Here is a 19,897-nt window from a genome sequence, read left to right on the forward strand (position 1 = left end):
ATGAAGAGTGGCCCCCGCTCGCCGCAGCTAGAGAAAGCCCTCGCACAGAAACGAAGACCCAACACAGCCAAAAATAAATAAATAAATTAAAAAAAAAAAAGAATTGCAACATTATTAAAAAAAAAAAAAAAAAACCAACCTGACTTCATCCTTGTCAGCATGTGATAGGAGTCTTTGTGCTCCATTCCCTGCTTCCACTACCCCCGCCCTAACCGCCCCCCCCACCCCCCGCCAACCCCAGACACTGAGTCTTGTCCTGCAGAGGAGGCCGTTTGAAACACTCTGGATTGCATGAAACCTGCAGGCATGTATTTGATTCTTTTATGAAAGGTTTTTCTCTCTGACTCTTGCCAGCCCACAGAGGCTACTGAGGTAACAATCTCTTAAGTATTTGGCTTTCCAAAAGACATCTGGTAAAGTCTCATGTCTTATTGAAAGGGCACAGAAATCAGTACTGACCTGCTAAAGTAGTCCTACCTCCCACCGAGGGAATTGATGGAAAATGGGTTTTCACTCCATCGTTGCCTCCATGGGTTGGGAGGGAGCAGGATAGTTTCTCTCTTTCTTGTTGGTACCCCCTTACCCCAGTTGAGCAGGTGTTTGTTGAAAATTCAGTAATACTTATTTAATAAGTAACTAATTCAGAGAGACAGAAACAAGATTAAAAGAAAAAAGGAAACTCTGAAAATGGGTTGGTAACAGTGAATTTAGAAGTCTTCTGTTCTCTTAATGTAGTCAAAACTACAGGAGTTAGGAATCTGGAGACAGTTTCTGCCATTGAAGGACATTATTAAGGACATTTTAGGGATGGGATCGGGAGATGACATCTGCCATAAGATAATTTTCAAGCTAAATCTGACAGTTGTTGTATATGCCAGCAAGTGTTAGGTTTTCAAGAGCCATGGAAGTGATTTTGAAAATCTTTTGGTCATGAAAATATATCCTTAACTGCAATAATCCTTATATGGCCAACCTAAAATGATCCAGCCCTTTGTATAGATGGAAATACATATTAATCTCTTCAGTTTTCATAATAGCAAAACAACTTTGCTCATCTCATATTTGATATTTAAAATGTGCAGTTCTAACTTTGACCTTCTATATAACGTCTGTACTGCATGCACGTGTTAGGGAAATTAAAGCTTGAATTGAGCAAGATTCAGCTTGGCCCCCAAACTGCCATGAACCATTCATTTGGAGTTTGATTGAGACAGAGACTCAGAGAATGTAACTTATGAACACTTTAACCAATACTTTTTGAACTAGACCCATTTGAGGAGTTTTTCCCCAAATATGCATGAATCTTCAGCTCTACCCTATTGATTTTGAGGGAGTAGGTCTGGGTTGGACCCCAGGCATCAGTATTTTTTTAAAAAGAAAACACTGTAAAAAGCTTCCATAGGCAATTGATTGTGTTTTGCCTCTCAGCTCTGACTCCCTGCAGACTCACCAAGTCTGTCCTTATAAAGTAACCCCTGGATTTTATTACCCTCCTCCCTCAGCCCCAAATTCAGACTTAAAGAACACCTTCAATGAGTTTTGTTTTCCTTTTGTTTCTTTTATATATATTGACGGTCACTGTCAGACTTATCCATTTGAACAGTATTCTAGTTATCTTTAATAAAATTATATTTGAAGTTACTATCTTTTCAGTTATCTATTATACTTTATATAAGTATCAACGTAGTGAATTTCATAATAGCTACTATTTATTGAGTTCATATATATGTGACAGGCACTTTCCATACCTTATGATGTGTTAGGCATCAAAGCAACCTTGACAGGTGTTATGTATTGCTTTACAGATGAGTAAGCCATCCATACGAGGTAAGTTTCTTGTACTCAGTCACAGTCAAATCTAGACCTTTCCATAACTTTTTAAAATTCACATCCTTATTGGAGGATAAATGCTCCACAATGCTGCATTAGTTTCCTCTGTACAACAAAGCGAATCAGCTATATGTATACACATATCCCCATATCCCCTCCCTCTTGAGCCTCCCTCCTACCCTCCCTATCCCATCCCTCTAGGTCATCACAGAGCATCGAATTGATCTCCTTGTGCTATGCAGCTGCTTTCCACTAGCCATCCATTTTACATTCGGCATTGTACATATGTCAGTGCTACTCTCTCACTTCATCCCAGCTTCCCCTTCCCCCACGTGCCTTCAAGTCCATTCTCTAAGTCTGTGTCTTTATTCCTCCCCTGCCACTAGGTTCATCAGTACCGCTTTTTTAGATTCCATATATATGCGTTAGCATACGGTATTTGTTTTTCTCTTTCTGACTTACTTCACTCTGTATGACAAATTCTAGGTCCATCCACTTCACTACAAATAACTCAATTTCATTCCTTTTTATGGCTGAGTAATATTCCATTGTATATATATGCCACATCTTCTTCATCCATTCATATGTTGATGGACACTTAGGTTGCTTCCATGTCCTGGCTATTGTAAATAGTGCTACAATGAACATTGTGGTACATGACTCTTTTTAAATTATGGTTTTCTCTGGGTATATGCCCAGTAGTGGGATTGCTGGGTCATATGATAGTTCTATTTTTCGTTTTTTAAGGAACCTCCATACTGTTCTCCATAGTAGCTGTATCAATTTACATTCCCACCAACAGTGCAAGAGGGTTCCCTCTTCTCCACACCCTCTCCAGCATTTATTGTTTGTAGATTTTTTGATGATGGCCATTCTGACTGGTGTGAGGTGATACCTCATTTTAGTTTTGATTTGCATTTCTCTAATGATTAGTGACATTGAGCATCCTTTCATGTGTTGGCAATCTGTGTATCTTCTTTGGAGAAATGTCTATTTAGGTCTTCTGCCCATTTTTGGATTGGGTTGTTTGTTTTTTTGATATTGAGCTGCATGTGCTGCTTGTATATTTTGGAGATTAATCCTTTGTCAGTTGCTTCGTTTGCAAATATTTTCTTCCATTCTGAGGGCTGTCTTTTCATCTTGTTTATAGTTTCCTTTGCTGTGTAAAAGCTCTTAAGTTTCATTAGGTCCCATTTGTTTATTTTTGTTTTTATTTCCCTTACTCTAGGAGGTGGGTCAAAAAGGATCTTGCTGTGATTTATGTCAAAGAGTGTTCTGTCTATGTTTTCCTCTAAGGGTTTTATAGTGTCCAGCATCGCATTTAGGTCTTTAATCCATTTTGAGTTTATTTTTGTGTGTGGTGTTAGGGAGTATTCCAATTCATTCTTTTACATGTAGCTGTCCAGTTTTCCCAGCACCACTTATTGAAGAGGCTGTCTTTTCTCCATTGTATATTCTTGCCTCCTTTGTCAAAGATAAGGTGACCATATCTGTGTGGGTTTATCTCTGGGCTTTCTATCCTGTACCATTGATCTATATTTCTGTTTTCGTGCCAGTACCATACTGTCTTGATTACTTTGTAGCTTTGTAGTATAGTCTGAAGTCTGGGAGCCTGATTCCTCCAGCTCCGTTTTTCTTTCTTAAGATTGCTTTGGCTATTTGGGGCCTTTTGTGTTTCCATACAAATTGTAAAATTTCTTCTTCTAGTTCTGTGAAAAATGCCATTGGTAATTTGATAGGGATTGCATTGAATCTGTAGATTGCTGTGGGTAGCATAGTCATTTTCACAATGTTGATTCTTCCAATCCAGGAACATGGTATATCTGTCCATCTGTTTATGTTATCTTTGATTTCTTTCATCAATGTTTTATACTTTTCTGAATACAGGTCTTTTGCCTCCTTAGGTAGGTTTATTCCTAGGTATTTCATTCTTTTTATTGTGATGGTAAATGGGATTCTTTCCTTAATTTCTCTTTCTGATCTTTCGTTGTTAGTATATAGGAATGCAAGAGATTTCTGTGCATTAATTTTGTATCCTGCAGCCTTACTAAATTCATTGATTAGTTCTAGTAGTTTTCTGGTGGCATCTTTTAAGATTTTCTATGTACAGTATCATGTCACTGGCAAAAGGTGACAGTTTTACTTCTTCTTTTCCAATTTGTATTCCTTTTATTTCTTTTTCTTCTCTAATTGCTGTGGCTAGGACTTCCAATACTATGTTGAATAATAGTGGTGAGAGTGGACATCCTTTTCTTGTTCCTGATCTTAGAGGAAATGGTTTCAGTTTTTCACCATTGAGAATGATATTTGCTGTGGGTTTGTCGTACATGGCCTTTATTATATTGAGGTAGGTTCCCTCTGTGCCCACTTTCTGGAGAGTTTTTATCAGAAATGGGTGTTGAATTTTGTCAAAAGCTTTTTCTGCATCTATTGAGATGATCATATTGTTTTTATTCTTTAACTTGCTAATATGGTGTATCACATTGTTTTGCATTTATTGAAGAATACTTGCATCCCTGGGATAAATCCCACTTGATCATGGTGTATGATCCTTTTAATATGTTGTTGGATTCTGTTTGCTAATATTTTGTTGAGGATTTTTGCGTCTCTGTTCATCAGTGATATTGGTCTATAATTTTCTTCTTTTGTGATATCTTTGTCTGGTTTTGGTATCAGGCTGATGGTGGCCTCGTAGAATGAATTTGGGAGTGTTCCTCCCTCCGCAATTTTTTGGAAGAGTTTCAGAAGGATAGGTGTTAACTCTTCTCTAAACGTTTGAAAGAATTTGCCTGTGAAACCGTCTGGTCCTGGACTTTTGTTTGTTGGAAGATTTTTAATTACAGTTTCAATTTCATTACCTGTGATTGATTTGTTTATATTTTCTAATTCTTCCTGGTTCAATCTTGGAAGGTTGTACTTTTCCAAGAATTTGTCCATTTCTTCCAGGTTGTCTATTTGATTGGCATATAGTTGCTTGTAGTAGTCCGTTATGATCTTTTGTATTTCTGCAGTGTCAGTTGTAATCTCTCCTTTTTCATTTCTAATTTTACTGATTTGAGTCCTCTCCCTTTTTTTCTTGATGAGTCTGGCTAAAGGTTTATCAATTTTGTTTATCTTCTCAAAGAACCAACTTTTAGTTTTATTGATCTTTGCTCTTGTTTTCTTCATTTCTATTTCATTTATCTCTGCTCTGATCTTTATGATTTCTTTACTTGTGCTAACTTTGGGTTTTCTTTGTTCTTCTTGTTCTAGTTGTTTTAGGTGTAAGTTTAGATTGTTTATTTGAAATTTTTCTTGTTTCTTGAGGTGAGCTTGAATTGCTATGAACTTCCCTCTTAGAACTGCTTTTGCTGCGTCCCATAGGTTTTGGATTGTCTGGTTTTCATTGTCATTTGTTTCTAGGTACTTTTTAATTTCTTCTTTGATTTCTTCAGTGATCTCTTGGTTATTTAGCAATGCACTGTTTAGCCTCCATTTATTTGGGTTTTTTACTGTTTTTTTACTGTTTTTTTCCCTGTAATTGATTTCTAATCTCATAGCACTGTTGTTGGAAAAGATGCTTGATACGATTTCAGTTTTCTTAAATTTTCCAAGCCTTGATTTGTGACCCAAGATGTCATCTATTCTGGAGAACGTTCCATGTGCACTTGAGAAGAAAGTGTTTTCTTCCGCTTTTGGGTGGGATGTCCTAAAAATATCAATTAAGTCTATCTGGTCTGTTGTGTCATTTAAAGCTTGTGTTTCCATATTTATTTTCTAACTGGATGATCTGTCTGTTGAACTTGAACTGATGTTCAAGTCCCCCACTATTATTGTGTTACTGTCGATTTCTCCTTTTATGGCTGTTAGCATTTGCCTTATGTATTGAGGTGCTCCTATGTTGGGCACATAAATATTTATAATTGTTATGTCTTCTTCTTGGATTGATCCCTTGATCATTATGCAGTGTCCTTCCTTATCTCTTGTAACAGTCTTTATTTTAAAGTCTATTTTATCTGATATGAGTATTGCTACTCCAGCTTTCTTGTGATTTCCATTTGCATGGAATATCTTTTTCCATCCCCTCACTTTCAGTTTGTATGTATCCCTAGGCCTGAAGTGGGTTTCTTGTAGACAGCGTATATAAGGGTCTTCTTTTTTTATCCATTCAGCCAGTCTGTGTCTTTTGGTTGGAACATTTAATCCATTTACATTCAAGGTAATTATTGATATGTATGTGCCTATTACCATTTTCTTAATTGATTTGGTTTCATTTTTGTAGGTCTTTTCTTTCTCTTGTGTTTCCCACTTAGAGAAGTTCCTTTAGCATTTGTTGTAAAGCTGGTTTGGTGGTGCTGAATACTCGTAGTTTTTGCTTGCCTGTAAAGCTTTTGATTTCTTCATTGAACCTGAATGAGATCCTTGCCGGGTAGAGAATCTTGGTTGTAGGTTTTTCCCTTTCATCACTTTAAATATGTCCTGCCACTCCCTTCTGGCTTGCAGAGTTTCTGCTGAAAGATCAGCTGTTAACCTTATGGGGATTCCCTTGTAGGTAATTTGTTGCTTTTCCTTGCTGCTTTTAATATTTTTTCTTTGTATTTAATTTTTGATAGCTTGATTAATATGTGCCTCGGCGTGTTTCTCTTTGGGTTTATCCTGTAAGGGACTCTCTGCACTTCCTGGACTTGATCGACTATTTCCTTTCTCATGTTAGGGAATTTTTTGACTATAATCTCTTCAAATATTTTCTCAGACCCTTTCTTTTTCTCTTCTTCTTCTGGGACCCCTATAATTCGAATGTTGGTGTGTTTAATGTTGTCCCAGAGGTCTCTGAGACTGTCCTCAGTTCTTTTCATTCTTTTTTCTTTATTTTGCTCCCCGGCAGTTATTTCCACCATTTTATCTTGCAGCTCACTTATCCATTCTTCTGCCTCAGTTATTCTGCTGTTGATTCCTTCTCGAGTATTTTTAATTTCAGTTACTGTGTTGTTCATCACTGTTTGTTTGCTCTTTAGTTCTTCTAGATCCTTGTTAAACGTTTCTTGTATTTTCTCCATTCTGTTTCCAAGATTTTGGATCATCTTTATTATCATTACTCTGAATTCTTTTTCACGTAGGTTGCCTATTTCGTCTTCATTTATTTGGTCTTGTAGGTTTCTACCTTGCTTTTCGTCTGTAACATTTTTTTGTCATTTTTTATTTTTATTTTTTTTTTTGATGGGTGGGGCTGTATTCCTGTCTTAGTGGTTGTTTGGCCTGAGGCATCCAGCAGTGGAGTTTGCAGGCAGTTGGATAGAGTCAGGTTTTGGTGGTGAGATGAGGACCTCCGGGAGGCCTCATTCTGATGAATATTCCCTGGGGTCTGAGGTTCTCTGTTAGTCCAGTGGTTTGGACTTGGTGTCCCACCACAGGAGCTCGGGCCCAACCTCTGGCCTGGGAACCAAGATCCCGCATGCCACGTGGTGTGGCAAAAAAAAAAAAAAGAAAAAAGGAGCAGTACAATAACAGAGAATAAAAAATAAAATTAAATTAGAAAGATAAAAAATATATTAGGAAAAATAAAAATATAATTGAAACAACTGCAACAAGGTAAACAAAACCACAACAGAGAAAAGAAAAAAAAAAGACCTTGGCTATGGGGGCAGAGTTTAGGTGGGGTTGGCTCTTAGGCAGGGGCTGGGTTTAGGGTGGGGTGGGACCTAGGTGGGGGTGGGGTTGACGTTTGAGCATGGGGCGGGGCCTCTGCTTAGGACCTATGCGGAAGGGGAGAGGCAGCACGTCCAAAGGGGGGCCTACATAGTGTGGAGTTACAGAGTTTGGAGGTAAGGCCCTGGGTGAGGGTGTGTGGGTGGGGTTTAGGCCCAGAGCGGTCGGAGGGTGTCTCAGAGGGTGTCTCCAAGTGTAGAGGTAGGGCCCTGGGTGGGGGTGTAGGGGCGGGGCTTGCCCTCTGCCACAGGAGGGAGACTCCGAGGGCAGAGGATTAGGCCCAGGAACTCAACAGGTCTCCCCGGTGCCTAAGTGGACAGGGAAAGCATTGGCTGTGTTCCCTTCTGTTCCTCCATGCCCCCCCTCCCTTACTGTCCCCCCCAGGGTCTCCCCTGTTGTTGCTGGGCCCCTAACCATGGGTGGGTCCCGCTGGGTGTAGGAACTCCCTTCCCCCAGCCGCCCTTCAGGGGTGCCGGTCCATAGGTCTGACCTTTACTTTTGCTCCCCCTTCCCTCCCTCCCACTCCCTCAGGACCCACGCAGCTGGAGGGGGCCTCGGTGGGCAGAGGGTCAGGCCTGGGATCTCAGCAGGCTCCCAGGGGCCCAAGTGGGTGGGGGAAGCCTGACCATGCTCCCTTTTGATCCTCTGCCCTCCCAGTGTTCCCCCAGTTTCCCCCTTCGGGCGTGGGACCCCTTCCCCTCCCCCAGCCGCCCCTCAGGGCACCAGTCCCATCCTGCCTCCACTTCTCCTCCCCCTTCACTCCCCCCCCACGCCCCACATCCTACCCAGTCGCTAGGGGTTCCTTCCATCCCCTTAGGTGTCCGTGGTCCCCCCCTGGTGCCTGGTAGGTGCCCTAGTTGTGCAGAGACGCGAATTCTGCGTCCTCCTAGTCCGCTGTCTTGACTCCACCCCTCTATAACTTTTTAAAGCCCATATTCTTTCCTCTGTTCTACACTGACAAAACTTATCTCTGGCAATAAATGTGTATATTTTCTTTTCTCATAAAACAAAACTTGTATACCACAAAATGTATCCTTTGCTTAGATGCTGTAATTCTGGCTCCAACTTTGATCTAATGTTAGTCATCAGCGTATCTCAGGTGCCTGAAAGCATTTATTCCTTATGTTTTCTTTGGAGTTTTTGGCCCCTCTAAATATAAGTATGTGTATATTCTTTTTTATGATATATGTATATTCTGACCAGCAACAAACATTTTGGTTTTTTAAAAAATAAATATAGACTTGATATAGTTATTAGGTTATAGGGTTTTCCTTTCCCTAATTTCTTGACACATCTTATTTTGTTAACTCTAAGAAAAAGTTATGACTATCATTATTGATGCTATATGTAATATATTACATTATATACATATTCCACATTATTAAAAAGTGAAATTATTTATTGGACATTTAAAAATGTTCCATTTTCACATTTCATAAAACAAATCAATGTTTGAACAAGAGACAAAACTTCCGTTTGTGGCACAAAATACTTAACTGGCAGGGCAAGTTTAAAAAGAATTTGGTTTAAGGGAAAAACAAAATCATACGTTTATAGTAGAGTTGCAGAACAAGATTAAAAGTCTTATCCATGATGATAGCAATTTGAGGAAATGCATTTTAGTATTATGAACATTTTAAATTTTAATGAGTTGAATTATTGGAGAGCTACAGAACTTTATGAGCACTCTCTACCTTTATGTTGTTAACCATGGCTGCTGTGCTTGATAAGACAGTATAGATAGTATGTGGTGAGTCAGTCTTGACAGGCATCTTACAGATTGAACAGAAAGAAGCAATAGACTAGAAACACTGTCAAGGAAACACAGTGATGGTACTTTGAAAAAGGGAGACAAATCTGAAATACACCACAGAGTCTGCATATAAAAGTTCATTTGTTAATTGAATATTTAAGACTATAATAATATTTTATGTATCTAATAAAAAGTCTTAAAATTTTGCATTTTATATGTATATTTAATCAATTTTGCACTTAATAGCTCTCTATACTATATCTGTTTTCAAACACTTAAAATTGTATAAAAGTAGAATAAAATCACAGAACTGCAAAAGACCTTAGGTCTCTTCTAACGTTGTGCTTTTCAGAGATGAGGAAATTGATGCCCAGACAGTTCATTTAAAGAAGAACAAAGTACATATATTCCCTCATGCTCACATGCAAATGCTCTCCCTCACACACACACGCACACACACACGGACAAAGTATGGGCTTCACATAGAGATCAGCATTACTGTGAACATTTGTATGAATTAGAAAAGACAAATAGGTGGTAATTGAACCATTAGAAACATTTTAGCTTTCTCTCTTCAGAAAACAAAATTTTACTTCTAAAGTCTTAAAACTTTAACGAATTGTAAGAAAATCAGAAAAAGTTCTAAACTATTTTAACTTACTGGGATGAAAACATAGATGGTTAATGATTTCAAGAGAACTATTTTTAAAACCTCTGAGAACTATGATTACAGCAAGACAGCTAAATTGACTAGCAAAGTCAGAATTCCTTACAAGATTCTCTTTGGATACTGAGGTTCAATCCAAGCCTTGTATTTGTCGGCTTTGTATTATTTAATATACGTATATCAAAGAACTAGTCAGAGACTGTCTCTATTTTAAGTCTACGAGAACCGTCACCAGCATGCACTGACAGATGTTAAAGAATGTCTGTGGAAAGAATGTCAAAAACCTCTCCAAAGGAAAGTCTTTAAACCATGTCCTTAATACAGAAATGCAAAACCAGATTTAATTGCCCTTTTCCTAAACAGCTCAGACATGCAGGCTCATTTACTGCAGCATATGGTCTGCGAAAATGCACAGTGGAAGAGAGCAGTGATGGTGAAGGCTGGCATTGAATCCATTTAGGCTGGAGTTCACAAAGATCAGTCGGAGGCAAGCACTTGAAGTTAAAGAAACACACCAAGCAGTGAAAACACAGGCTATTTTCATTTTGAACATGCTCACTGGAGACATCCTATTTGCTTTCAAGACAGCAGTATTCAATGTTTTATAATATGAAATACAGCATTTCTGAAAAACTAATATCCAAAGTTTTTTTTTCTAATTAAAAAAGGTATGAAAAATAGACAACCTTGCATTAAGCCATGGAGACTTTTTTCTGATAATTTATTATCTGTTACCACTGAAAGTAACCATATTTCTAGTGGGAAACAGTTAAAACAATGAGTTAGGCGGCAGCAACATGGTTTACATTTTATTTCAAAGGGAAGACATTATGAGACCATATGAAGTGGTAACTTCTTATCACTCCTAAAGCGATTAAGCTTACAGTTCTTGCAAGAAGTCAGAGGTAACTGAGAACTTAAGAAAAGGAAGAGGAGAAAAAAAATCTGTGAATCCTCTTATACAGCTTTGTGGTGTTGGCAAGTGACTTCCATGTATCTTAATTTTCTATCTGTAACGTGGAAGAAGCTATCTTTACAGAGAATTTTGTTTTAACCTCTAAATATCTAAAAGACAGTTCAGTTGCTGTGTGTCTAGTACAGTGTCACACAGATTTGAGGAAAAATACAAAAAATAACAGAAAGGAAAGAAACATTTGAGGACTTAGGAATGGCAAACATGGATCTGATCGTTTATTATTGCTGTAATCTAATTAGTAATAGCTATTTATTATAACAAATTTCAGAGTTCTATTTTTCCTGTAAAACTAGCCTTTCTTCCAGTGTTATATATTGTAGGACAAGTATGCTTACTATTTTTATTGTCAATTTGAAATTGTCTATAACTGCACTAAATGGCTATTTAAATTTAATTCAAATTAAATAAAATTTGAAAATTTGGTTCCTCACTCACATTAGTCATATTTCAAGTGCTCAATGACCACCTTATATGGAATGTTTCTGTCATTACAGAAAGTTATGTTGGGCAACGGTGTTTTGGTATTATTGGTATTTTAGTTAAGTTTTTATCAATGCATTTCATTGAAAGGTGAGAAGATAAATCATATATTTTTATTTTTTTATTTTTTTTTTTATTTTTTTAAATCATATATTTTTAGATAGCAGGTGTAGAGGAGATGGATCTCCTCCCAATGCAAACAATAAGCCAAAGTTTAAGCTGTAAAGAAGATACATTTAACCCATGTAGCAAGACACAAAAATGAAATGGTGGTATTGTTATGGCAGTGTGATTTTCTGAAATAGTGAGCAACTCTTGCTAACACTGTCGACAAAGTCAGTCTTCCATTAGTTTACACAGTAATCACATTCTTGGAAATTTAGTGTATACTTAAACTCTTATTTTTAAAAAACCAACTCTTTGTATTTAGCAGACAGAGTTTTAGGCTTAGATAATTATAAGCAGGTTTTTCACCCACATCACTGTCTAGCACAGATCCAGGACAACTCTGTTGTATGGAAGAGTTCTGTGCATTACAGAATGTCTCCATCCCATCCACCCCTACTAAATGTCAACCTCATCATTGTGACAACCATACAGTACTTCTGAACATTTCCAACACGTTTTGGTATAATTATTTGCTATAAACAAACATTTATAGTATAAATATTCAAGATGGTGGGACCCATTTAGCTTCTTAAGAGTCATCTCAAGCCTGTTCCTTTGTTGGATACATTTTATTGATTTATCTTTTTATTCCATGGTTATATTATTTATTTTTTAATTGAAGTATAGTTAATTTACAGTGTTGTATTAGTTTCTGGTATACAGCAAAGTGATCCAGTTATACATGTATATATATTCTTTTTCATATTCTTTTCCATTATAGTTTATTACAAGGCATTGAATATAGTTCCCTGTGCTATACAGCAGGACCTTGTTTATTTATTTTACATACCGTAGTTTACATCTGCTAATCCCAAATTCCTAATTTATCCCTCCCCCCTTACCCCCCTTTTCCATATTTTTTAAAGTCAAAATATTATGCTTCTCTGGACCTAATTCTCTTTTTAACACCTGTCCTTATTCATTCCTAATAGTTTTAAACTTAAGGAAGTGACCAGGGTAATTATGAAAGAAAAATTCCTTCTTTACATATGCCATGGACTTTTGTCTTATATCCATTAGAAAAGGAGGCCGTGGTAGAGGTTGGGTCTACCGCTTACCAACTGTGTGGCTGTGAGCAGTGGCCCAGTGAGCTTGTTCATTGAAGTCCTAGGTTTCATTAAGAAACACATTGGGAATTTAACAACAGACATAATTATCACAAGGCCATGTTGTTGTGTAGATGGAATGAGAACCCATTTCTTTTACCTCAAGAAATATAAACAGACTTAAAATCTAGCACAAAACTTTTTAATCTTATAGGTCTGTAGATGACCTTCAGGTAATCTGTGAACTTCTTAAAATTGTAGCAAAATTATGGGTATTTGTGCACTTTTAGAAGGAAAAGTCCACTGATGTAATCAAAGGAATGAGGAAAAACTAATTAAAATTTAAAAATAATAAAACCTCGGGCTTCCCTGGTGGCGCAGTGGTTGAGAGTCTGCCTGCCAATGGAGGGGACACGGGTTCGAGCCCTGGTCTGGGAGGATCCCACATGCCGCGGAGCAACTAAGCCCGTGTGCCACAACTACTGAGCCTGCGCGTCTGGAGCCTGTGCTCCGCAACAAGAGAGGCCGCGATAATAAGAGGCCCGCGCACCGCGATGAAGAGTGGCCCCCACTTGCCACAACTAGAGAAAGCCCTCGCACAGAAACGAAGACCCAACACAGCCATAAATAAATAAAAATAAATAAATAATTAATTTAAAAATAATAATAATAATAAAACCTCATTATAGGAAGAAGACATAGAGGAGATAGTGTCTGGTATATAAAGAAGGGGGATGGTTGATTAGGTTAGAAGTTAAGTCTACTATTGAAATGGTAATTTTTTTTAATTTTTGAATTTTATTTATTTTTTTTATACAGCAGGTTCTTATTAGTCATCAGTTTTATACACATCAGTGTATACATGTCAATCCCAATCTCCCAGTTCATCACACCACCACCATCCCCACCCCCCCGACGGCTTTCCCCACTTGGTGTCCATACGTTTGTTCTCTACATCTGTGTCTCAACTTCTGCCCTGTAAACCGGTTCATCTGTACCCTTTTTCTAGGTTCCACATACATGCGTTAATATACGATATTTGTTTTTCTCTTTCTGACTTACTTCACTCTGTATGACAGTCTCTAGGTCCATCCATGTCTCTACAAATGACCCAATTTCATTCCTTTTTATGGCTGAGTAATATTCCATTGTATATATGTACCACATCTTCTTTATCCATTCATCTGTTGATGGGCATTTAGGTTGCTTCCATGACCTGGCTATTGTAAATAGTGCTGCAGTGAACATTGGGGTGCATGTGTCTTTTTGAATTATGGTTTTCTCTGGGTATATGCCCAGTAGTGGGATTGCTGCATCATATGGTAATTCTATTTTTAGTTTTTTAAGGAACCTCCATACTGTTCTCCACAGTGGCTGTATCAATTTACATTCCCACCAACAGTGCAAGAGGGTTCCCTTTTCTCCACACCCTCTCCAGCATGAAATGGTAAATTTTAAAGGAAGCTAAAAAATGCTTCTTGGAAGAAAAAACAATGAACCTATTGAAATGATCATCTTCCCCTTCCAAGAAATAGTATGTGCTAAAAATAGATTCATTGACGGCTTAACTCCATCAAGAATTAAAGAAGAGGGGCTTCCCTGGTGGCGCAGTGGTTGAGAGTCTGCCTGCCAATGCAGGGGACACGGGTTCGAGCCCTGGTCTGGGAGGATCCCACATGCCATGGAGCGACTGGGCCCGTGAGCCACAATTACTGAGCCTGCGCGTCTGGAGCCTGTGCTCCGCAACAAGAGAGGCCGCGATAATGAGAGGCCTGCGCACCGCGATGAAGAGTGGCCCCCACTTGCCACAACCAGAGAAAGCCCTCACACAGAAACGAAGACCCAACACAGCCATAAATAAATAAATAAATAAAAATTAAAAAACTTAAAAAAAAAAAAAAAGAAGGAAGAGTGATAGGAGATAGGTAAAATTAGACAGCTCTACCTGCCCCTCAATCCTCAGTGTTCCTTGAACCACTGTCAAAAAGAATACTAGAATAGATAAGTCACTATGACTGACAATATATTCTACTTGTTTTCATTTATATTGTGGTTAATGCTGGGAAGTGTGGACTGTTAAATGTGTAGTTCTCTGAATTTTACTTGCTTTTGTTCAGTGCTATTTTGCCTCACATCTTCAAAGGAAATTCAGCATTCATTTCAAAAGAAATTGTTTTCTTTTTTGTAGGACATTTATCATGTATTTATATATATTGCATGTTATATATATTATATAATACATTTTAAGAGAGGAATGCTTATACCATTAAAATAAGTAAGATTTGAATCAAAGCAAATTATTGAAAGAAAACTCACCCCCAAAACATACCTTCTACAGAAATCCTTCATTGGTTTAATTATTACTTGGAATTATATCTGGGACTGCTCTTGTACTCCCCATCACGCCAAGGCTGGAGCATCAGGTGTCACCGGGTTTGTTTTGATGGTGATGGTGGTGGTGGTGGTGGTGGTGGTGGTGATTGATGATGGTAGCTAACATTTATTGAGCATTTATAAGGGTTTGGCAGGTGTTAACTCATTTCATGCTCATAGGAACCTAGAAGGCATAATTATTCCCATTTTACAAATGAGGAAACTGAAACAGAGAGATGAAGTAACTGGCTCAGAGTTGCATATTTATGGATAGAGCTGGGCACACATCTGGCCATCTGGCTCCAGAGTCTAGAGTCTTGACCACCACATTGCCTCTTCTGGATATTTATACTTAGGCCCAAATCTTTGAATAAATAGACCATTAATAACTGCATGAACAAGCTGGGGAAAGAGTTTACTGGCATTTTCATTTTAAATCTTGTTATGTGGAACAATGGAAACCCACATGGGAAGACTAAGTGGTATTAAGTGATTGTCAAAGACTGCAGTACTGAAGGTTCACCTCAAATTTCATTGGCAGAAATGGAGTTCTCAGAAATACATTAGTTATTTCTTTACTTTTCCCTTTAATAAAGTGTTTCCAAGTTAAAGCGCGCATAAACTCCACATTAATTGTATGGCTGCTATTCCTGTTGAGTGAGGACTTTGCTAACCTTTCCATGTCCCGGGTCTCCCAGAAAGGACAGTCTGTGTCTGGGAGAGACAGCCCCACCCCACCCCAGCTGTCAGTAGGCTTTGTTCAAGGGACTGTTGTTAGGTGCCTTTCTCCATTATATATTGTCATTGCCTGACCTTTTTTTTTTTTTTTTTTTTTTTGATCTGTTTAAATTACTCACCCTAAAGTCTGTTGGCTTTCTCATCACTTATAGAAAACATCTGTTACCCTCAAAGGCTGTTAATGGTGGCCACAAAGTCCTGTCAGAGGTCCTCATTTTACTGGCCCTTTGTATGTGTGTAGGATGCTGTGTCTTGTACACAATAAAGGTAATTCTAGGCCAGATTTTTCTCAAATGCTGATCAGAGAAGACTGCATCCAAATCACCTGGGGAGCTTGTTAAAAAGGGAAATTCCCAAGTCCCACCCTACATTTGCCAGCTCACTCTCTGGGGTTGCTTCCCTCATTTGCATTTTTAATAAGCACCCCAGGTGCTTCTGATGTACTGGAAAGTGAAAAACCACTGTTCAAAAGGCTACGTTAAATGAAATGTATACATCTCAGTACTGTAAGAGAGGCAGATGTGATTAAAGCCCTGCCCATAACGAGCCTGTAGTCTACTAGGGAAGATAACACATAGAAATAATGCACAGTGAAAATTAAGTACCATAAAAGTAGAAACAGCTACTTCCAGGTAGCAGAAGTCAGAGAATCTTCTAGAGGTTTTTTTGTTTAGTGCAAGGTATGTACATGTGGGTGATTCTTCATTCATTTAGCACATGTAAAGTCCTGCAGTTCATTTTTCATCTCCTTTACCAACTCACTGGATAACTTCTAGAATTTGCATAATTTTTAGAGATGAAGACAAAACTTTCATATTATTAAAGGCTACTACACCTAAAAAAAGTTTTCCTTTCCGTAAACTACCAAGCATACTGTGCACTCATGGTATTTCTGATTTTATTTTTTAACAGGAGATTGCTAGCATTTTATGACACAGAACCATCTACACTGAGAGCTTCCCCTTCAGTGAGACTATGCCCAGAAATTGTGTCCCAAGTGTTTGTGAATGTTCATCCCTTTTCATAAAAAGTCACTGTTCCCTTTCATCATGGTTGTTTATAGGCCAGATATGAATAATGGAAGGAGAAGAGAACTAACTTAACTACTGTGCACCAGGCACTGTGCCAGGCAAACTTCAGAGAGGTTAAGTAAATGAGCCAGGCCACACAGCTGCTAAAGCCAAGAGAATGGAAAGCCTAGGTAGTCGGTGAGGTGGTGGCTTTTGCCAGCAAGCGTCTTGTTAACTTATTGACGAACATTTGAGTACCTGCTGCACTGGCGCTGGAAGGATACAGAGAGAAATACAGTGCCAGATCTTGGGGAGTATTCGATCTAATGAGAAATCAGAGATTTACACAGTTAACCAATACAGGTGAGTGAAGGGCACTGACATTTGCACTTACTGGGCTATGCGTTTTCAATATATAATATTATCCCATTTAACCATCCCAGCAAACCTGCCAAGTGGTCGAAGTCTGTTATATAGATGAGGGAATTGTGGTTCAGAGAAAGCAAGTTACCCAAGGTTACCCAACTCGTAAGTAGCAGGGCTCAGATTTGCATCCAAGTCTGTGACTGCAAAACCTCTGTCTTCCTTGGGCATTCCAGTGACAGAATCTGCATTCTGATAAGGGGAATGTGGAGGCTCTCAGGAGCTGCCTTTGATGCATTCTACCTGGATACTTAGGAATCAATAGGATTTATTTAGAAGGAAAGTCCAAGCAGTGCTACAACAGAAGCAAAGGTGCAGAGGAGTAGAAGTGTGTGGGAATGGACGTTAGGCCATTTCCCCGTAAGCAGAGCAGATATGGAACCATCGTGAGAGGCGGACTAGGAAGGTGGGCTCCGGGAAGACCAGGTCCTACCTCAAGCTTTAGCTAAGGATGATGAGACCTGAAGGGCTAAGCTCAAGAAATATCTGTTAAAAAATGAACAAAACTTGATAACTAATTGGATGTTGCAGGGTGGGGTGCAGGGAAGGGGGTCAACGTGAATCAAAGCTGATTAAATGAATCACTGGAGTAGAGTTGTAAGGACAAATGAAAGAATCCATTAGAACATAGGTTACAGCTCCAAGTAATGCAGAAAATAGGGTTCAGCTTTACCTTGTCTGTGAACGTAGCTTGTTTTCCCAGTGGTTAATTCATACGGAGTGTGTTCTATAATTGCTGTTTTCTAAGAATATAAAGCTATGCCTTAATATTCTAGGATATCTCTTTAATTTTTTTAAACAAAGACAGAAAGTAAGGTCTATGCCGTCAGATACACACACCCATGTACATATATGTAAACATACATATAAAAGGACTAGGAAATGTGACTGACATCATGATTTTACAAATTTTACAAAAGGACATTTCCTTCTGTAACCAGAAAGAAAAATAACTTTAAAAAAAAAAAGCCAGATAGCCTAAATGTTTACTTGATGGACCACTTATAAATTCCTCCAGAATACCTAATCAAACATTGTTCATTATATGGTCTACTAAAATCATTTTCCAGTGACTTTTTTGGAGAACTCTGTTTCTTCATTTTCTGTTTATATAAAATTGTTTTAATTTTAATTTTAAGACTAACTTAGAGTACTCGAGGTATATATTTTTAGATTTTTAAAGATTTGTGGTTTTCATTCAGTAGCCATATTTTCACTCTCCCGTACCTTTTCATAATGTTGATGTTAAACTCTTAAAATAATTGATCAAGGAAGAAAGACAGATGAGTATCAGTTTTCATTTGGTATTGTGAAATACTTGAATAATTTTTTTGACCAAATTGAGCCATCATGCATGTTATGGCCAGCATTATACTTTAGTTACAGTTCAGTCAATCCCCAGTACTAAGTACTTTGCACTTAGACTGTTTTCCATTTTGTTTTTGTAAAATTTCTTTTACTTTAAAAGAAGATTTTAATTTTAGAAGACAAAATGTTTCTGAAAACATTTTTTCCCCTTGATACTTTTTGACTTTAAAAATAACTGACATTAAAATAAATGTCAGTTTCAAGAACCAACTTGTTTGAATTTCAGTTTGGAATACGTTTTTATTTAGGTTATAAAATCTTTAAAGGCAGCTTTAAGATGAAAATTCTGATACAACTAAATTACTTTTCTGTCAAAAACAACTATTTCTCATATACTAGTGTTAATTTTATTATCTTGAGCCAACACAAATTAAAATTAGAATTTGGGTTTTACTTTAAAGTAGTTATTCATTTAGTGATATTCAGAATTAATGGAATTTTTTTTCTTACTGTTTAGGAAATACCAGAAAGGAACCAGAGTCCGGCTGCGGCTGTTAGATCTTGAACTTACATCTAGGTTCTTGGGAGCGACAACAGATACAACTATCCTAGAGGCTGACGCAATTCTGTTAGGAATCCAGGAGAGTAAAGACTCAAAATCAAAAGAAGAACGTCGTGAAAAATAAATGAACTTTGCTTAGTGTATTCACTCCTTTTTTGTTGAACCCAGGTATTCATCACGAATGCCATTAGACAATTATGAATAAATGATTGGAGAAGACATAGTAAATGCAAGCTATAATTAGAGCTCTTATTTGTCAGAATTTTCTTTAGGTGTATCTCTCCTCCCCCTGTTTTTATACCCATTCTTTCCTTTGATTGGAATAGTGTAAACTGTACTTAGATACTCTGTCATTCAATAAATATGTTTTGAGTGCACTCTTTGTGCGTGGCACTGTTCTAAATACTAAAGAAACAGCAGTAAACAAATTAGACAAAATTGCTTGCCTAGTAGAGCTTACCTTTGGCTGGGGGAAATTGATAACAAATAAGTAAAATATTGATATATAGTATGTTAGACAGGGATGTGTGCTAAAGACAGAAATAGAGCAGGAAGGGCAGAGGATCTAAGTAGACATTTTTCCAAAGAAGACATACAGATGGCCAAGAGGTACATGAAAAGGTGCTCAATGTCAGGGAAACGTGTCAAAACCACAAGATACCACCCCACACCTGTTGGAATGGCTGTAATGAAAAGGCAAGAAATAGCAAGTGTTGGCGAGGATGTGGAGTTTTAAAAGGGAACCCTTGTGCACTGTTTGTAGGAATGTCAGTTGGTGCAGCCACTATGGCAAACAGTACGGGGGTTCCTCAAACAATTAGAATTAGCACATGATCCAGCAATTCCGCTTATGGGTATTTCCAAAGAAAATGAAAACA

General features: G+C 37.9%; 1 protein-coding gene across 1 annotated transcript in view; it reads left to right on the plus strand.

The window, feature by feature from the left end:
* MRPS28 (mitochondrial ribosomal protein S28) overlaps nucleotides 1-19,396 on the plus strand; it is a 103,358-nt gene extending 83,962 nt beyond the window's left edge. Inside the window, exon 3 of the mRNA XM_007185092.3 lies at nucleotides 18,975-19,396. Within this exon, the coding sequence (XP_007185154.1) occupies nucleotides 18,975-19,143 (169 nt within the window). The 3' untranslated portion in view covers nucleotides 19,144-19,396. The remainder of the gene's footprint in view (nucleotides 1-18,974) is intronic.
* Nucleotides 19,397-19,897: the final 501 nt, after the last annotated feature.

This window comes from Balaenoptera acutorostrata, chromosome 17 (genome assembly GCF_949987535.1).
Source record: "Balaenoptera acutorostrata chromosome 17, mBalAcu1.1, whole genome shotgun sequence".
Lineage (NCBI taxonomy): Eukaryota > Metazoa > Chordata > Mammalia > Artiodactyla > Balaenopteridae > Balaenoptera > Balaenoptera acutorostrata.